At 43.2% G+C, this 21,324-nt stretch overlaps 1 protein-coding gene across 2 annotated transcripts in view; it reads right to left on the bottom strand.

The window, feature by feature from the left end:
- Positions 1 to 390: 390 nt before the first annotated feature.
- POPDC1 (popeye domain cAMP effector 1) overlaps positions 391 to 21,324 on the bottom strand; it is a 38,954-nt gene continuing 18,020 nt past the window's right edge. For both annotated transcript variants that reach the window (XM_004314969.4, XM_033867585.2), the window contains 3 exons: positions 20,947 to 21,114; positions 19,860 to 20,001; positions 391 to 976 (listed from right to left, as the gene is read on the bottom strand). In XM_004314969.4, the coding sequence (XP_004315017.2) occupies positions 852 to 976; positions 19,860 to 20,001; positions 20,947 to 21,114 (435 nt within the window). In that variant the 3' untranslated portion in view covers positions 391 to 851. The remainder of the gene's footprint in view (positions 977 to 19,859; positions 20,002 to 20,946; positions 21,115 to 21,324) is intronic.

Here is a 21,324-nt window from a genome sequence, read left to right on the forward strand (position 1 = left end):
AGAGTGCAGCGGCTCCAACAGCCTCGTCATTCTGCGATACTTGTTTGGCCACTTGACTCTCCGGTCCTCCCACCCCAAGGAACGTGCTTCCCACAGCAGAGTGTGGGGCAAGCTGGGCTGGTTTAGCCAAAGGCCGGCCCCAGGCTCAGAACCTCTTCCACTGTTAACGTTTCCAGCTTTAGGGCTCAGCCCAACTTCCAAACAGCATAATATAAGGGTAATGTGAGCGAAGTCTGACGAGCTTTGTTCATTATCAAGCTATCCACACAATGCCCACAAAAGGAAGGCAGTCTAGCAGAATGACGTGTCTGGCCTGAGAGAAAAATATACATGAATCGCATCACACCTTTCTTTAAAATTTTCCGGCCAAAAAATCAACTGAGCGAAGCCTGAGGTTCCCTGCTTTTTAATGTTACCTCAGCCTCAATTTCGAACTTACATTGTTTGTTACAACTATCAAACGGACAGCCCCATTGCCATGGCAGAGAAAAAACTGTCTCTGACGAAAAGGAACAGCTCGGAAAGATAAGTGAAGGCATTTGCAATGACAAAGCGCTAAGATTTTTTTAAGTTAAATGATAACATATCTAGAAAACACTGTGAAAATATATCTCTCAAAAATAGCACTCGGTTTAGTCAGAAGGCTCAGTGGAACAGAAAGCTGACCAGTAAAAAGAGAAGATAACCTTCCCATGTTTTGAATCTCCCTCCCTTTCCTGCCCTCAGACTCTCCCAGGCTGGGAGTATCAATATTAAAGCAGAACAATTGAAAAGCTGTGAAAAAGTGCTGGTATTTTTCAGGATCTCTTCCAGACAGTTTCCCTCTTGGTAACGTGAATCCTTTCTTGGGATCAAGGCCAGCGACGAACTTGAAGCGTATTCGAGGACACGGGTTCAAAGACGTCGTCATCGTTTTCCGCCCCTTCCTCTATTGGGTTCATCTTCGCAGAGGCTCGCTGGTGTAGGGGTGACACATCTGTCAGAGACACAGAAAGAAGAACCACTTAACGGACAGCCTTCCCTGATGCTGGCCTGATAGATCAATGGCAAACTCCAACTGGAAGATAAAACTCTCTGGGCACCTATAGCTGGCACCAGGAATGCAGTTTCCGTAAATTCTGTATTTTTTTTAACTTAATTTTTATTTTATGTTGGAATACAGTTGATTTACAATGTTGTGTTAGTTTCAGGTGTACAGCAAAGTGACTCAGTTATACATATATGTATATCCACTCTTTTTCAGATTCTTTTCCCAGAGAGGTTATTACAGAATATTGAGTAGCGTTCCCTGTGCTCTACAGGAGGACCTTGTTGATTATCTGTTTTATATATAGCAGTGTGTATGTTAATCCCAAACTCCTAATTTATCCCCCCACACACACACCTTTCCCCTCTGGTAACCATAAGTTTGTTTTCAAAGTCTGTGAGTCTGTTTCTGTTTTGTAAATAAGTTTGTTTGTATTAGTTTTTTAGATTCCACATATGTGATATCACATGATATTTGCGCCTCTCTGGCTTACTTCACTTAGTATGATAATCTCTAGGTCCCTCCATGTTCCTGCAAACGGCGTTATTTCATTTTTGTGGCTAATATTCCATTGTATATATGTATCACATCTTCTTTATTCACTCCTCTGTTGATGAACATTTAGGTGCCTTCCATGTCTTGGCTACTGTAAATAGTGCTGCAGTGAACATTGGGGTGCATGTACCTTTTTGAACTATGGTTTTCTCTGGATATACGCCCGGGAGTGGGATTGCAGAATCATACGGTAGCTCTATTTTTAGTTTAAGGAACCTCCATACTGTTTTCCATACTGGCTGCAACAATTTACATTCCCACCAACAGTGTAGGAGGGTTCCCTTTTCTTCACACCCTCTCCAGTATTTATTATTTGTAGACTTTTTGATGATGGCCATTCTGACTGGTGTGAGATGATACCTCCTAGTTTTGATTTGCATTTCCGTAATAATTAGCAACATTGAGCATCTTGTCATATGGCTTTTGGCCATCTGTATATCTTCTTTGGAGAAGTGTCTATGTAAATCTTCTGCCCATTTCTTTTCTTTTTTTTTTTGCGGTACGCGGGCCTGTCACTGTTGTGGCCTCTCCCGTTGCGGAGCACAGGCTCCGGACGCTCACGGACCCAGCTGCTCTGCGGCATGTGGGATCTTCCCAGACCGGGGCATGAACCCATGTCCCCTGCATCACCAGGTGGACTCTCAACCACTACGCCACCAGGGAAGCCCTGCCCATTTTTTGATTGGATTTTTTTTTTCTTTTTATTGAGCTGCATGAGCTGTTTGTATATTTTGGAGATTAATCCCTTGTTGGTTGTGCCATTTGCAAATATTTTCTTTCATTCTGTAGGTTGTCTTCTGGGTTTTTTTATGGTTTCATTTGCTGTGCAAAAGCTTTTAAATTTAATTAGGTCCCATTTGTTTATTTTTGTTATTATTTCTATTACTCTAGGTGACTGATCCAAAAATATATTGCTGTGATTTATGTCAAAGTGTGTCCTACCTGTGTTCTCCTCTAGGAGTTTTATAGTATCTGGTCTTACATTTAGGTCTTTAATCCATTTTGAGTTTATCTTTGTGCATGGTGTTAGAGAAGGTTCGAATTCCATTCTTTTACAAGTAGCTGTCCAGTTTTCCCAGCACCAATTATTGAAGAGACTGTCTTTTCTCCATTGTATAGTCTTGCCTCCTTTGTCATAGATTAATTGACCATAGGTGCATGGTTTATTGCTGGGATTTCTATGCTGTTCCATTGATCTATATTTCTGTTTTTGTGCCACTACCATACTGTTCTGTTTACCATAGCCTTGTAATAGTATAGTCTGAAGTCAGGGAGCCTGACTCCTCCAGCTCCGTTTTTCTTTCTCAAGATTACTTTGGCTATTTGAGGTCTTTTGTGTTTCCATACAAATTTTAAAATATTTTGTTCTAGTTCTGTGAAAAATGCCATTGGTACTTTGATAGAGATTGCATTGAATCTGTAGATTGCCTTGGGGAGAACAGTCATTTAACCATATTGATTCTTCCAGTCCAAGAACACGGTGTATCTTTCCATCTGTTTGTGTCATCTTTGATTTCTTTCATCAGTGTCTTATAGTTTTCAAAGTACAGGTCTTTTGCCTCCTTAGGTAAGTTTATTCCTAGGTATTTCATTCTTTTTGATGCAATGGTATATGGGAGTTTTCTTTCTTTTTTAAAAAAAAAATTTATTTATTTTATTTATTATTTTTGGCTGTGTTGGGTCTTCATTGCTGCACGCAGGATTTCTGTAGTTGTGGTGAGTGGGGGCTACTCTTCGTTGTAGTGTGCGGGCTTCTCATTGCGGTGGCTTCTCTTGTTGCAGAGCACGGGCTCTAGGTGCGTGGGCTTCAGTAGATGTGGCTCGTGGGCTTCAGTAGTTATGACTCATGGGCTATAGAGCACAGGCTCAGTAGTTGTGGCACACGGGCTTAGTTGCTCCGCGGCATGTGGGATCTTCCCGGACCAAGGCTCGAACCTGTGTCCCCTGCATTGGCAGGCAGATTCTTAACCACTGTGCCACCAGGGAAGCCCCATGGGAGTTTTCTTAATTTCTCTTTCTGATCTTTCTTTGTTAGTGTATAGACATGCAACAGATTTCTGTGTATTAATTTTGTTGTTTTTAAAACATTTTAAAAATATTTTATTATTGTTTTTTTGGCTGCATTGGGTCTTCATTGCTGCATGTGGGCTTTCTTTAGTTGCGGCGAGGAGGGGCTACTCTTCATTGTGGTGCATGGGCTTCTCATTGCGGTGGCTTCTCTTGTCGTGGAGCATGGGCTGTAGGTGCGTGGGCTTCAGTAGTTGCAGCACGCAGGCTCAGTAGTTGTGGCGCATGGGCTTAGTTGCTCCATGGCATGTGGGATCTTCCCGGATCAGGGATTGAACCTGAGTCCCCTGCATTGGCAGGTGGATTCTTAAGCACTGTGCCACCGGGGAAGTCCCTCTGTATATTCATTTTGTATCCTGCAACTTTACCGAATTCATTGATGAGCTCTAGTAGTTTTCTGGTAGCATCTTTAGGATTTTCTATGTATAGTGTCATGTCATCTGCAAACAGTGACAGTTTTACTTCTTTTTTTTCCAATTTGGATCCCTTTTATTTCTTTTTCTTCTCTGATTGCTGTGCATGCCAAATCATTTTGGATAAGACCAAATATCAAGGGCCTTTTGGCATGGACCAAATGTCTCCATGGACATTCTGGACAGGACCAAATACGACCAAATATCAAGGATCTTGGTGTGGACCAAATGTCTTATGGACCAAATGCAAGGCATGAAAGTCAAGAAGCCATTCTTGTGGAGGGGATGCCACTGCAGATGCCTGGATGGTATGAGCTTCTCAAACATATGAAGCTCCCAATGGGTTGCCCCAAGGTCTGCTTAGAACTCAGAATGCACACTCCTACAGTAACATCATACGTGGTGATTCGAGTCCCTTGAAGGCTGGTTTAAGTCCTAATTTCCCTGAAGAATGGTTCTACTCCAAAATCATAGAACCTAACACCATCCTGGAACACCACCTAAAAGAACATTCTTTTTTTTTTTTTTTTTACGGTACGCGGGCCTCTCACTGCTGTGGCCTCTCCCGTTGCGGGTGGCCATGGCTCACGGGCCCAGCCACTCCGCAGAATGTGGGATCTTCCCGGACTGGGGCACGAACCTGTGTCCCCTGCATCGGCAGGCGGACTCTTAACCACTGCGCCATCAGAGAAGCCCTAAAAGAACATTTCTTGCCATCACCTGTCCAGCCACTCCCTGGACTGACAGGGGGAGAGGGAGAGAGAGAAGGTGGTGAGAAGGAGAATCCAGGCATGCAGGAGGGAAGAGCCGGGTGGAGGAAATAAATCCCAAATTGCAGCGGATAAGAAACCAAACAATAACTCACACGTTCTGTCCATCCCTCATTCATTCATGCATTCACCAAATGCTAATTGAGCATCTACTGTAATGGACACCATGCTTGATGCAGAAAAAAACCATTATCTAACAGTAAGAGTAAAAGGTATTATAAATGGGTACATGGGCTTCTCAAGGTGCCTAATATTACAGCAAACTCTCTTCCATACTGTTGCCATGTTCCGTGTCAGGCTCCACTTTGTCAGGGTCTCCCTTGGCCCTACCCATGCCTGTGCCGGATTCTTGCTCTGCCCTCCAGCAGGGCGGGGTCAGTTAGCAATCAATCAACCAGCAAACGCTGAACTCAGGCTGGGGGTGAGGCTGATGATGGAGGAACAATGGGTGAAATCTGACTCTTCAAATACTTGCTGTACAGCAAAGGACAGTAGCAGGATTCTATGAAGACACAAAGCAGAAAGGCTACAAGAAATTTATCAAGATCAGCTGTTAATCCCTGGCCAGAGTCAGCTGCAGACCAGAAGGTGCAGCAACCCTGAGAGCGTTCAGCGAGGAGGAGGGGTGGGGGCCGGCCGTGTGCTCCACGCACGGATTGGAGTGTGGGAGGCAGGGAACAGTGGTCAGGACCAGAGGCTCAAGGAAACACTTCTGGGGTTCAGATCCTTGCTGTGCCGCTTCCTGGCTGTGCGACCTGTCCTCCATTACTAAACCTCTCTAGGCCTGTTTCCCTGTCTGTGGAAAGGAGATGTTCACAGGACCTGCCACATGGGGTTGTTGGGAGGATTAAACAAAATAATGGAATGTGCTTGGCACGGTGCTGGCACATAGGAAATGTCACTGTCATTTTTTTCAAGATAAATATTTTTTTCATTTCACCTTTATTCATTTGGATTAAAAGTATACTGCATTGCTTACTTTACTGATAGAATTTTGAGATCAGGATAAAGATACCTGGGAAATGGACTTTTGGGGACCTGATATGCACACATCTTGGGGGGAGGCTCTGTGTGTTCCTTCCACGGACAGCTTCGGAATCAACGTGGCCATTGTTAGGAGAGAACATTAATATCGTATTTAGCAAGAAATGATTCGTTTACATATAACTTATTTTAACTTAAGAAGTCTCTTTGGCATATATGACATTTATCACTGTTTTCCAGTTAAAGATTCACATAACATCATTACATAAACATTAAAAAAACTTTTTGTTAATTTTATCGAAGTATAGTTGAGGTACAGTATTATGTAAGTTACAATATAGTGTACAATGTACAAGTGTATTGTACAAGGTGTACAGTATAGTGATTCACAATTTTTAAAGGTTCTATTCCACTTAGTTATTATAAAATATTAGCTATATTCCTGTGCTGTACAATATATACTTGTAGCTTATTTATAGTTTGTGCCTCTTGACCTGACCCCCTATCCCTATCTTGTTCCTCTCCCTTCCCTCTCCCCATTGGTAACCACTAGTTCTCTATAAGTCTGTTTTTTTTTTTTTTGTTATATTCACTAGTTTGTCGTATTTTTTAGATTCCACACATAAGTGATCTCACACAGTATTTGTCTTTATCTGACTTATTTCACACAGCATAATACCTTCCAAGTCCACCCATGTTGTTGCAAATGGCAACATTTCATTCTTTTTTATGGTTGAGGTTTTTTTGGGGGGTGGGAGGAAGCAATAAGTTACATACAATAACTGTCATTTAATTATTAACTCTACAGTCATTGCCACACATGTGGGGAGATGCCCTGATCCACAGCCACATCTTCCAACATGAAAAGATCATAATTACGCAGGGCTGGACTTCGGCAGAGCTAGTGTGTTTGTTGTATATACATGGAAATTGTTTACTTTCCAACATTTACAGTGAATTAAAATACTGAGTTTCCAGAGAGACAACTACTGACGTAAACGGTAGAAAATCACCCTCGATTAAAATAGTCCAAGAACACAATTCTGCCTCTGAGCACAGCAAGGGAGAATCTCTCAGACACGTTCTTTTTATCCCTTTTTACACAGGTGACAGCAGACACACCAAACATAACCTCAGATTCGCACGTCTACTCAAATGGCAACGTGACCTATCTGTGAGACCTTGGGCAGGTTACTTCACCTCTCTGTGCCTCAATTTCTCTATCTGTAAAATAGAAATCATAATAATACCATCTACTTCACATGGTGGTTAAGAGGATTACATGACTCAACACTTGTTAAGTTCTTACATCTGTGCCTAGGATGTTATAATCCCTTTGTAAATATAAGTCAGTAAAACGAGTTAATAATAAGGCCTTAGGAGAGCAATGGCCTAAATCATTAGGAAACTTGTTAAAATTCATCGTCACTCATAGGAACAGCACATAAAGGAAATGGGACTTGTGCTCAAATAGGGGTTTGTGTTTCTCAATCTAAGAGTGCAGCAAAATTGTTTTTTGTTTTTTTTTTAAGAAAAAACAATAGCCATGGCTTCCATCATACTTCTAGCCTCAAGTTATGATTGGGTGTCATGAAATATTAACTTAGGCTGAGTATTTGCAGGCAGACAAAGCCCTCAGAACAAGCAAGATGGCATGTCTAAGAGCATTATGCCCAATCCGTTACGTAGAGCATTCAGACCTAAGTGTACGACACACATAACACAAACACGCCCAATGCATTTGGGCTGGGGAAGTGGGGGAAATTGGTTTGTAGTTTTTAAGCCCATCTATCAAACCAGGGGTGATGTTCTGTGGTAATGTGAGGGTGCTGTCTACATCGGGGCCAAAATGTTATCTGCCCCCTTAACTACTTCACCAATCACTGCCTTTTTCCATTGAGAGAGGACCCAATCCCACTGGAAATGACCTAGGAAACTTTGTGAGAACTTTTCTCTGTTGTTGACTGAAAAAAAAAAAAAGCACACCCTTAACGTTGAGGATTATGTTTTATTTGGCGGACAAAACTGAGGACTTAAGGCCGGGACACAGCCTCTCAGATAGATCGCTCTGGGAGATGGCTCCAAAGAGGGAAGGGAGAAGCCAGGATATGTAGGAGTTTTGGCAACAAAGACCAGGGAGTCAGAGCATCAAAAGATTACTGTTAATTAAAAGAAACAAGACATCGCAAGTTAAGGAAGTTAGCGTTTTTCTGGGTATGGAAAGAGGCAGGAGTCTGGGCTCACTGAAATCATTCCTTTGCTATGTACCTCAGCTCTCTGGGGCCAGGATCCTGTGCTTTCGCATCCTGAGTCCCCTCAGGGTGCACGGTCAGGGGGTGGTGGCAGCGGCAGACTGCTAGATGGCGGGCATCCTGTTTCTCTCCTGAGCTCCAGGGCTCACCGTCAGGGTGGCTATAACATCTTTTGTCTACTGATATAGCAGGCAACATTTTTTTTCCACTGATATTGTGAAAGAATTTATTCTGTCCCCACTCCATTTACCTGGGAAGGGAAGAGCTGTAGTGCTTATGACGTAACGGTAAAAGATAGTCAAGCAAGAGTCATCCACAGTCCTGGGGTGACATCCAGGGGCCTCCTTCCCTTCTGGTCCAAGCTCTAGCAAACTCACTGCTCCCCAAATCCAGCCCATCCTTTTCCTTTTCTCTCCTTGCTTTTCTCTCCCTCCGACTGGTTTCTCCATTCTCCTCTCTACCCACCAAATTCCTATCCACTCCTCAAAGTGTGGTTCAAGCCCCACCTCCTTCCTTTGTAATCTTCCCTAATTCCTTCTGTGGGGAGATTCTGTTCTCCACCGGACAACAAATACTTGCATCTCTCCCTTACTGGAGAACAAGCATTTTGAGGGCAGTCATCACTGCCTCTTCTCTCCTGCAGCCTCTCTGAAGCACCCACACGTAGCCAGGTCCTTGATAATTACTGAGTCCATGAGAAGAATCCCTCCTCCGAAACTCTGCACGGGGCCTTCAGAAGCCGATCCTGAGGACTGGGGAACATCACGTGGCCATCAAACTGGATCTCTGATGGGTCAGGTCCCTGCCCTGGCAGTGGGGTGCCACCCGTGTCCCTCAAGCGCATGCAGGTCTCGGGTTACGGTGAAACCTCACTATGAAAGGTGACTGTTAGCGCTGTATTCTTTAGCACGTCCCCTGAGGGACATCGCTTTCGTACCACTGACGATTCGACAGGGCTTATAGCACAGGCAGGAGGACTGTCCCCTCAAGTCAGCATCAGTGAAGTCTGTCAGTATCGTCACCTGCTACAAAGCTTCCATCCAATCAGCAAAGAGAATCCCCAAGTGACTACAAGGCTGAGAGGCTGGGTTAAATGTTGGGGAAATAAAAACGAATCAAACATAGTCTCTGCCCCTGTATCATTTTACGTCTCAGGAACTACATTGTACTTTTGGGAGCAATTCATTCTCACCGTATCCATGTCATTATTTCTAATTTATACTCAGAGGCTAAATAAAGCAAGGACAACCGGGACACCTGTAAAGGAAATAGAGCTGGGGAGATGCTGTGGATGAACGCCTTTCCCACCAGGGCGGGACCCACTCGGAAACGTATTTGGCCAGGGTAACCCAGGAGGCCCCGATGGCCCGGCGAGACTCAGCCCTTGTGCTCTTTCCACACAGCGAAGAGAGATGCCCTTTCAGCCTTTGTGCCTGCGTTAGGGCCCACCAGCCCCCCAACACCCCAGTTCCCACCACAGTGCCTGTTGCTCTTTCTCCATCGGCAGATGTACTGGAAGGTGACGGGGACACCGTCTGACTTGTAGCCGCCGGAAGCCGCCAGAGCCGGCCAGCTGCCTGACCCCTCGACAGGAATCAGAGTCGCAGAGAGAGTCCACTCTCTGTCTCAACCTCAGGGAGCCTGGCTTCTGTACCACTAAGGGCCAAGTATGAGGTTCACCTGGCCCAACCCGGGAACTGGCCACTGTCACGGCCAGGAGAAAGGCAGACTTCCCAGAGAAGGAGCTCACTCACCCTGGTGAACACCCGGTGTTCTCCGCCCTCCACAGGACACCTGCTGGTTCAAGTGGAAAGACTCAGAGGTCATCACTGTGCTGCCAGAAATCATTTCTTTGTCCGCTAATAAATCCAAACCCAATTTGGAGTATGAACAACAACGAAAAAAAGAATTCTGCTTCAAGGGGACTGTCTTACATTTCACAAGTTGAACATTAGTAAATTCTTTCTACAAGTTTGCCCCGTTCTTCATTAATCTTATGCATTGATGCATCCTCAGAACTTGGCCCAGAAGACCCAATACCATCCCTAAGTAGGAGAACATGAGGAGAGAACAGAGGAAGAAATTGAGCTTATCTTTAGCCAAATGCTTTTTCAAGTCACTTTTGCCCCTCGAGGACGTTACTGTGAGGTTCATGACCTCCGTATAATGCTTTACTTTTCATTTATCCCAAATTCTAGAGGGGCAAATCATTCCGTATCCACAAATTTTCCAGAAAACTGATTTTTATCCTTTTTCTATTAAAACCGCTTTCAGAGTTGGGAGACAGAAGTGGTTAACTATATCCTTTGGTGTTTATTATAATCAAGAAGAGATAATTAGCATTATTTTGGGCTGTCAGCTATCAACACCTTCCAATTGGCTCGGGCTGCCAATTAACACAGTTTATTCTAAAAGGATGTAAAACAAATGTCTTAGACTGAACTTCAATCCAGACTCATCAGGTGTGAAATTGTTAAACGGTTCCATCGAGTTACTTTTGCTTGGGGGATGTTTCATATTATACCACGTGACAAAAACAAAAAAACCCAAAAGCCATCCTGCCAAGAAGACGTACACATCCCTTCCACAGACAGCAAGGCCTGGAAAAGGCACAGCCAGCGGAGCAGAATTTACTCTGAGCTGTGTACCACGTTCGGTGTGTTCAGGTGGGAAAGAGAACGGGAACACCAGGCAGCCCTCCTGAGGGTAAGAGGAAAACTCAAAACTCAGAAACACGGGCTCTGAGCAAATGCAGGAGACAGACTTAGAGGTAAGAGCCCTGAACCAAACAGTGGACACCTCCACACACGCCAGACCACAGGGGGTGACAACACTGGGGACACCCACGGGGGGCTTTGGATCTGGGAAAAGAGTCTCTTCTCAGCAGACCTGTTCAGGCAGTGGCTCGTGCTGGATCCTAGTTGAGAAGAAAAGGAGCTGGTGATTAAGACCCACTGTGCGACCTTGAGGGTCATTGCCTGCAGGTGCAAACCAGCCAGGGGCCTCCACGGAGGATGGGCTCAGGCTGCCCTGCCAGGCCTTTTCCTGTCTTCCTAAAGTCCCGAGTTACAGAACCCCAGGAAGCCTTTTTCTACACAGACCATGGCGACCTTACATAAGAATCCATCGAAACTCTGCTATCCGAGTGGTAAAAAGTTAGGTAAGAGAAATTCCCTTTGATAGAGCCCTATCCTTATTAAGCTTATTTCTGTTTCAGGTGCTGATGATTGCATGAGGGCCTGAGGGCCTCTCCTCACAGGAAAAAGTAAACAGACATATTGTTCTTAAATCCAGAGTGAAGGTCACATGTGTTCCAGAGAATGAATAAGCGACCTCAAGTTTGATCTTCAAGTAAGTACAGGACCATGATATGAAGTTTGTCGAATGACTTCTCGCTCTGCTTCAGAAATACACTTTTTAACATGGAGTGACGCTTTTGTAAACTATCCGATATAATGTGGTAAGATTTTTCCCCCTTTTTTCTGTTAACTTTGATGACATTTACTTCATTCCTTTCAAAGTGTTCCTATTTTTATTATGTTGAACCATCTGGCCAACTGCTTTAGCAAGTAATTAAAAACCTTACAGGGGATTAGAATTTTAATTAGATTATACATTTTTTGATGAATGGGGATGGGGAAAAAAATTTTTTTTTTTTTTAGGCTGGGAAATGTCATTTGTTTTTGTTTTTTTTTAACATCTTTATTGGAGTATAATTGCTTTACAATGGTGTGTTAGTTTCTGCTTTATAACAAAGTGAATCAGGTATACATATACATATGTTCCCATATGTCTTCCCTCTTGTGTCTCCCTCCCTCCCAAGGGGAAAAATTTAATGGCTTCTTTGCTAGAAAGGATTATCATCCCCTTTCCTGCCTTTACCTACTTACATCATAAAACTTTTTTAAATTAAAAAGAGGTTCTTTTCATTGAGGTCATAAGATTGTTTTAAATTGTAGAAACTGAATTTGGACTGAAGCTTTCTGAAGAAGGGTAGGTTTGGCCTTTGTACCTAATTTCCCTTGGAGGGACCCAGCACCAGCATTGAGGGACTCAAGCAAGGAAGTATACAGATTATCGCAATTACGGGGAGGAAGAGGAGGTTAGTGGCTCCTATGGGAGGTTCTCAGATCAGTTCCCGACTCCTGAGATGGGCGGTCGGGGCCCTGAGCTGCATGGCAACAGGTGTGAGTAGCCACGGAACAGCGAGAGTCCTGCAGCCCTTTTCTGCCCCACAGAGAAAGCTTTAGGGCTGCAGAGCTGGTGGATAAACTCCGGGGAACAGGGAAGGCGGTTCCGGGATGGCAGCTGTGCAACAGACCCAGAGAATCACCAGTCCGGGGTGAGGTACGAGGGTGGGAAGCTCTGTGAGGAAGGTCTGAGAAAAAGGGGACACGGAATTGATGGCCTGAGAGAGCGGGGATGTGAGACCAAAAAGGCAAGGATAAGGAAAAAGAGAGGCCACTGGAGATGCCCGTAAAAACAGAAAGCAGTACGAAAAGGCATGGCTCAAAGGTGAAATAACTAGTCAGAGTTTAAGGAGAAATGAAATGGATTCACCCGAAAGAAAAAGCAGCTTTAAGGTACGGGGGATCTGGTGACTAAGACAGCCCTAAGAGCAAAGCGACAAAAAACTTCAGGGGAAAAAAAGGAGAGGCAAGGCATGAAGTAAACTGTAGTGTTATGTTTGTGTTTGACAAAAGGAGAATCCATTTGAACTTATTAGAAACAGTCTGCTTTGAAGAGATCAGGAGTCATGACACTGGAACCTAAAGAAAGGGGTAGTCATAGCCCACTATTGGGTTCTGAATAAACCATAATGTCAACACTATTTACTTGTTTTAAACTTTACAAAACAACCCACAGACAAAGCAAGGAAGACCTAACTGCAAAGAGAACAGACGTATTTAATACCTCTGAACCATAATTTAAAAATGGATAAGAGGGTAATTTGCATAGTGTGTGTATTTTACCACATTAAAAACAATTTGAAAACAGAAGAGGGAACAGAAATGTATATGTTATCAACCTTGATTGTTTGAAAGTTAAAGAAGAGACAACAGTTTGAAGGTCGCAGGGGGAAAGAGTAAGTAAGGGTAGGGATGCTAATGGTAGGGTGCTAATGTCCTCACCTTGAAACAATGTTTCAAAGAGAAAAAAGAAATGGAGGTTTAAGTGTACTATTTAATGTTACAAAGGTAAACAATAAAGGAATAAAAACTAGTAATATCATACTGAGCAGAAGGGGGAAGGGAAGTTAAAAGCGAGCTAAGTTAGGTTAGAAGATAAAGGTTAAGAGGATAAATCAAATAACAGCACATTATTCATCATTTCGGACAAAAATTGTTCCAATGTGATTGCTCTTAGGGAGCAGTTAGGTTGGAGGGGGTCAGTTCTTTTCACTGAGATATTTTTTTTACTACTTGATATCTGTGTGTGTATATTAACTTGATAATTAAGAAAATTTTTGTTTAAAAGACTAAAAATAGATAACCAGTAAAATCCTTTTACAGTCATCTTACAGATGAGAAAATGCTGGATGAGGATAGAGGCCATTTAAAGGGTTGGTGAGAGTGTGGGCCTTGGAGACGGTCCCCCAGCCAGGAGGGGCTGTGCTTCAAGGACCCAGAGGAGATGAACGTCATACTCCTCAACCTGAAACGGGGGAAACGTAACACTTACCTCACTGGGGGGTTGTGACGATTAAATGAGAACATGTATGACAGTGGTCAGCATGTGTCAGTGGCTGCAGTAGGGGTTGAATATCCCCAAACAAGTTTACACTCACGTATGGTTATTCGTAAGGGCCAAAGCAAGGCAAGACCTTGTAACCCAGGGGTCCGCAAACCCCGGGCCCCAGACCAATATCAGTCCGCAGCCTGTTAGGAACCGGGCCGCACATCGGGAGGTGAGTGGCAGGTGAGCGAGCAAAGCTTTATCTGCCGCTCCCCATTGCTCCCCATCATTCGCATTACCACCTGAATCATCCCCCCACCCCGCCTGCATGCCCACCCCCAGAAAAACTGTCTTCCAGGAAACTGGCCCCTGGTGCCAAAAAGGTTGGGGACCGCTGTTGTAACCAATTCACCACTTCTTTGTTTCAGGGTTGGCACAGTGGCCCTAACCAGGTTATTTAACGTCCCCAAGCTGCACTCTACTCAACTACACAGTAGGAGCACTGCTTTTCACTAGCCCTCTTGGTGGGTCTGAGAACGGTTCAGGGGCTCTTCCTCTGGGTACCTGCTGCCTAATCACATCCCTGTCTCTCTCTTTCCCTATAATTTTATGTAAAGCTTGTTTATAAGCCTACAGTTGTTCACAGGGGGAACAAAATACAAATTGGGTTGAACAGACTATTTCATGAAACAAGAAGGTTGTATTGGCTTTTTGTATCTTTCCAGATAAAAAAAATAGATAACAGAGGTGAGGGAACCCATTACGTCAGATATGCTGCCTAGTCTTTGCAGCCAAGAATACGAACCAGATGCAAACTAACTCAGCTTAGAGCAGACCTGTGCATCTAGGTCATATGAAATTAGTAGACTGTCCACAGCACCATCTTGACATTAATAACAAAAAATACTTGTAAAGGTTTTTTGTCGGTAATAAATATCTCTATTCCATAGTCTATTTAAGAAATCATAAATTTTAATAATAATTTCTGAAAAAATACACAGTTTAAACTAGCAAAACCTTTCAAAGATGAGTTCTGACAGGATCACCTACACTGACTCAGGATTTTCAAAAAACAAACACACCAAACAATAGGTTCATTTAACCCCAATTAACTAAAATAAAGTTCTCAACTTTCAAGGAAACATAGTGTGTCCACCTGTTGCCATGACAATGCCTGTGCTCAGCACCACTTATCATGATGGAACTGCCAAGTACAGTCCATCTGTGTGTGTGTGTGTGTGTTTTATACATCACACGTAGGGAGCCAACCTTGTAAGGAAGGAAAGACAAGGAGATGACAAGGCACCCTGATGAGCACGTTGGTCCAGGAGCAGAAAGAAGAAAGCTTATATCCATCTGAGGGCATTTAATCCTTCTCACACGTCCTGGACATCCTATCTCACAATCACACTTCTAAACATGGAACTCAAGTAAATGAAGCAACAGGAAAGCGAAAAAGAGTTAAATTAATTGGATTATGTGCTAGTGAATAAACAGGAAAGTTTTTCTCAGACTATTTCATTATTTTACTTTCTTGCCTTTAAATGATCGTTTGAAGTGGAATCCAGACCCTGGTAAAGAGTAGAGATCCTGGGGCTTCCCTGGTGGCGCAGTGGTTGAGAGTCCGCCTGCCGATGCAGGGGACACGGGTTCGTGGCCCGGTCTGGGAGGATTCCACATGCCGCGGAGCGGCTGGGCCCGTGAGCCACGGCCACTGAGCCTGTGCGTCTGGAGCCTGTGCTCCGCGGTGGGAGAGGCCACAACAGTGAGAGGCCCGCATACCGTTAAAAAAAAAAAAAAAAAAAAAAAAAAAAAGGTAGAGTCTTCACCAGAATCTATGTGAGCCTCAAGAAATACAAGAAACATCTTAATCACAACCAGGGGAATGCAATCAGCCCAATTCCAGAAGGCAGGGAATTCTACAGCCTCACTACTCAAGGCATAGTTCAGGGACCAGCCACATCAGCATCACGTGGGCGCCTGTCAATAAGCACATGGACTTCCAGGCCCCACCCCCATCTGCTGCACCAAAGCCTTTCATGAGATCTCCAAGTTACGCATATGCATAGATATGTTTAAGAATCTCTGCTCTATAGGACAAACAAAAGAAAACAAAAAGGTGAAACACAGACAGAAAGAGATGGAAAGGGGAGCCTAGAGATTCCGAGACTTTTCAGCCCACGGCTCTTAAAGCTCCTGTTTTGAGGTAGCACTTGCCACTTTCACTCATGTCCCCTGGACCAGAGAAGTCACTTGGCCGGAACCACCATGAATGGGTACATCCTGATATTGATTTAAAAAATAATTATGAGAAATATTGAAATGGATTTTAATATTTAAATCTACTTCTACGTTTGAGTTAATGACTAGAATGAATAATGTCAAAGTTTTTTGGTTAGGAAAATACATAAAATAAATTTAATTTTTACAGAGCAGCATTGCTCATCGTTCTGTAAGTATATATATGAGGCAATGTGAAAGCGAACACAAAGCTAACTGACTGGAGAATATTATTGGATAATTTTAAATGTCCCTGCGTAGAACCTCCATACAACGATTAAGGCCAAAATTTTCTTTGAAATGGAAATTAACTGGCCTAAGAAAACCTATCTGTTTCACTGCTTGGTCCGAATGAAGGATTCGGGGGATGGTAGGTTTCTTGAAGGAAGTGGGATGGAGGGGAAAGAAATGACCTTTTGCAAACACTACCTTCTCCCTAAGTGTAGTGGACTCGTCTGCAAAGAGGTGAGTAATAGCGGCCGCTGTGCCCAGCTGGCAGAGTCATCAGGTTCAAATGCAAGAATGGGTGTGAAAGTGACCTGTAAATTATAAAGCACCGGTCAAACATTTCATGCATTTTTTTTCCTTTTCTTTTTAAACCACAGAGGCAATATGGTCTAAAATCATGGACTGAGGAATCACACAGGATGTGTCTGTCTGCCAGCACCTCCCCCTGAGGATCTGGAACAGTGAGTACACATCTCATATTCCCAATTTCCTCTCGGTTAAGTGAAATGATACTCATCACGGTAGATTGTGTTATTGTCAACATGCCTGCTTTCCCTCCCTTCCTGTGTAGCCCCTGAAGGAGGATTAAAGAGCCACCCATTCATGGTGGTTCCGGCCAAGTGACTTCTCTGGTCCAGGGGACATGAGTGAAAGTGGCAAGTGCTACCTCAAAACGGGAGTTTTAAGAGCCGTGGGGTGATTCTGCCACCCCTGTCCTCCCTAGGCCACGAGTGGCAGCTCACCCAAACAGCGGCTGCTCCTTTGGTGTTCCAGAGTGTGGAGGATACACGCTGGAGCAGCATCCAGTGTGCAGGTGAAGGAGGAAGAAAGCATTGCAGCCAGAGATGCGGGGAACCGTCTGTTGGCACTGCAGCATCTAGTGAAAGCTAAGATACCTCTCCTCTGTGTAGACTGCAGTGAAGATTAAATGTGATCATGTATAGAGAATACCCGAAAAAAATAACACCTGCTATTGTCAATAAATGTTTGTTCCTTCTCTCCACTAGCATTCATGAAGCTGATACTGTTGCTGACAGCAGCTGCCCCAGCTGCCCCCATGTGCCCATCAAAATTCCAGACTAGTAAGAGCTTAGGCACTTGTTGTAGGGACCTAACATTGACTGAGGCCTACTGCATGCTCAAAGTGTGCTAAATTTCGTTATGTCAGCCTAACAGTCCTGAGAGATTGGTTTTGTATTCTCTGTTTTACAAGGAAGGTAATTTGTAATTTGGAAAAGTCGACAGCATATTGATGGATCTGGCAAGAGAAAAACGAAAACAGCCTTCAGTATTTCCAGGATAAAATCTAAGAGAAACAAGAACTAACCAGTTTTTAATGAGTCACGCGATAGGGTGAATTAGATAATTCATAATTAATATCAGTGCTGTGCTCAAATAATAATGTCTTTCATTAAACTGCAGGAGTGATGCCCAGAATGAAGACTGGTCAAAAGGAAGCACGTACGGGGCTTCCCTGGTGGCGCAGTGGTTGGGGGTCTGCCTGCCGATGCAGGGGACGCGGGTTCGTGCCCCGGTCCGGGAAGATCCCACATGCCGCGGAGCGGCTGGGCCCGTGAGCCATGGCCACTGAGCCTGCGCGTCCGGAGCCTGTGCTCCGCAACGGGAGAGGCCACAACAGTGAGAGGCCTGCGTACCGCAAAAAAAAAAAAAAAAAAGGAAGCAGGTATGAACATGAATTTGCTGTGCGGTTCTCACACACACACACACACACACACACACACACACTCAAAAGTATGCACACATATGTGGCTCTATGCATTTGCATCAATATGTAAGATCTTGTATAATAAACCTGAGGCTAAAATAATTAAATAAACAACATAAGCAAGTTGTACACATTTTCAGTACAGCAAAGTACAACTGGACAAGGGAACTGAGAAGTAAAGTTGCCCCCCCTGCCCCCAAGGGCTGCCCACTTCTTCACAGACACGGAAGCTTCAATTATCCATGTGGGGAATGGACTTTTGGATTAAACTCACGATTCACTATAGGGGAGAGGGAAGGAAACAGACCAGGAGTTGTGACCAGATCCAGGCCTGTGCTGAGATATGACAGCTCATGTCAGATTAGAAAGGTCATACGGCTTACTCCAAGTGACACAGCTAAGAATTATTAGAGCAAGAACCCAGGTCTGTATGCACGTGTGTGATCCATCCACGGAACACCTGGAAATAAAGGTTTCTGAAGGCAAGTACAGTGCCTTTTCTTTTTCTAAAATGTTAAAATGTCCAAAAGATTTAGATTATACAAGAAAATATTACAGAAAAACAAAACTGATTTTAAGAAAACGAATGGCCATAGTATAAACTGCCCATTCTCAGGGCTTCCTAAGCAAGGCTGTGGGACTAAAAAAAAAAAAAAACAAAAAAAAAACTACAGAAAAAGATATTCTACAGGAAAAGTAATTCACATACAATATTTCACTGTAATTTCCTTTCTGCTGGCCTTTCTTAGAAATCACTGTACATGTAATTAGGATGGGTCCATTTGAAAATGCTTACCAACCATCAAACTGTTTCAACAAGGCAAATAACACATCTGACATGCTAGTAGATTCAGAGTTTGGTCAACCTCAGCTGTACTTTCTAAAAGCTACTTTGTAATAAAATATAGCCATTTCCACGTTCTCATTTGCATTGTTCCTGAAATCTCTTTTAGGCCCACAACGCATTTCTATGCCTAGACTTTGCTTGGAAGCTTACATTGACATGGCCTTGTCGATTCCAGCCTCTCCTGACTATGCGATACTTAAAATCCTTAATCCGATTTAGCTAAAGCGTCCAAAGTTACGAGATCATTGACATAAACGCTTAGGGTTGTGGAATGCGTATCTGGAATTTCTTAAACGTTACCTTGGATTAACATACAATTGTAAAGATGAATAATTTTTAGCTTATGCAGTGAGAGCATCTGTCTGCCTGTCTGCTCTTTCCCGTGAATTTGTTCCACAGTCTTAGACTACCTTTCTTGGAATAATTCTTAAAATAATTTTAAGCATTAATGTTAAGCATTTAATCTTCAACATCTGTGCCATTAGTATTATTTAAAATGTTTTAAAACAATCTAAACTATAGTGGAATCTTGGAAAACTTGCCTCTTGGTGTGAACACTCACAGGGGTGTTGAGTGGCCTTCTTCATCTTCAGGAAAATTCCATTACCCACTCACCTGTTAACTTCTGGTGGTCACACTGAGATAACAGCTGGCAGTACGACCTCCAGCTGTTGCTTCCTACCATTTAAACACGATGCTGGGCCCACACTTCCACTAAAATCATGAAAACAACAAGGCTTGGATACCCAGCAAACCATATGGACTCGTTCATACTATTCTACTGAACCAGTGTTTGAGAAAAGCATATGGCAAAACAAGTGGACAGGTTCTGAAATGGAAATAAGCATTCTAGAGTTGGATTTTAACTGATGTGCAATCCAAAAAAAAAAAAAGCTAGAAAAGTTTTGATTACTTTTATTGTTACCTTTAGGTTGCCAAACACTTGCTACTTGAAAAGTTACTTTTCTGATCAAAGTTGTCATTTGTTCTTTTCTAGCAATATCCATCAGAATCCCAGTGTGGGGATAACTTACGAAGAGAGGAAACACTGGAGGTGCCCCGAAGAAACTGGTGTAAGCCGTCTTCGTCTTCACTGGAGCTGACTATACTGTTCCTCATTTCCAGCATGGACAGCTGTGTGCAAAGGCTGAGCTGGTGGTCCAACTTTTGGACCGTCTATAAAGCAAAGTTGTAAGATTTCTGAGTGCCATGAGACTTAGCTCATCTATTCCCTGTAAGTAACATTTACTTTTCCTTGAAATAGAAGACTATCCGGTACACAGTCCGTGCCCAATAAATGGTAGCTGTAATTTTTATTATAAGCTATTACTACAAATACATTAGGAAAAATGTAATATACTCAATAGCCTATTTATGAATCTGAAAAATAATAAGCACCAACCTAATTTGATAACCGCCTTCACCAAGATGACTCGAAGAGCGCACACACCCATACTCATAGTCCCTGGAGAACAGTACTTATCACGGAAACAAGGTTTGCAAGTTCTCTTCTGTAATCATTTTAATTTCCTTCTAAGCAAATGTGGGGAAGTGGAGATCAAACTGCAAATCGTTGGAGATCTAGACAGCTCTGAAATTCCTAACCGAATGGACGCAGGCTTCCATCCCATACCTCTCGTCACTTATGGGCGTTCTGGGAGGGTACCTGACCAGTAGAATGTGCAAGACTGGAAAACACAGGGTTAACAAGCCAACCTCCTGCTTGCTGGGGCTGATCAGCATTTATCAGTCTGCAACCTCCCCCTGCCCCGCCTTCCATGGCCTATACCACTGCCTAGTTCTTCCATTCATTTATCATCTTCCTTTGATTGCTTGAAAGACTCTTTATGAAGAGGTTAGCACCTCATCACCACAAGTGGAGGTCCCTGACATTCACAGACATTCACAGACATTCACCAGGTCATGGAAAATATAATAATTGCATAATATCTCCTCACGCTTGAGAAATGATTCCCTGAAGGGTCTCTAAATTACAAGCATCCCCACTTCACTTAACATATGACTAATTAATGAAGATTCAGGAAAATATGTATTACATAAAAGGAGATATACCTAACTATGCATATGTATTTAACAAAACAGACTCAGAAAAACACTTACTTTATCATTTAAGGTGGGATCATTCAATGAGTAGAGCTTATTTGTAATGTCTTTCCCTATAAGATACCTAAATATTTCATATAGGAAAGGCTCTGATTCCAGAAAGTAAGTTAATCTTTCTCTTGACCAGCATAAAAATCTACAGTTATCATCTGCAATAATGGTGACCTGCCAAAGAAACAGAGAGAAAAATGTGTATGAATTATGATGTTAGTAACTTGGGGGGAGGGAAGAGTAGAATAGTTTAGTGGATATTATCATAGCAATGCTTTGTCATATTAGTTAAAATAAGATCCGTACACACTCGCTTCTATAACTAAGTATAACATTACATTTAAAACCAAGCAATCTGTAGACTAAATGGAAGCAAAGTCTTCA

Source organism: Tursiops truncatus, chromosome 12 (assembly GCF_011762595.2).
Source record: "Tursiops truncatus isolate mTurTru1 chromosome 12, mTurTru1.mat.Y, whole genome shotgun sequence".
Lineage (NCBI taxonomy): Eukaryota > Metazoa > Chordata > Mammalia > Artiodactyla > Delphinidae > Tursiops > Tursiops truncatus.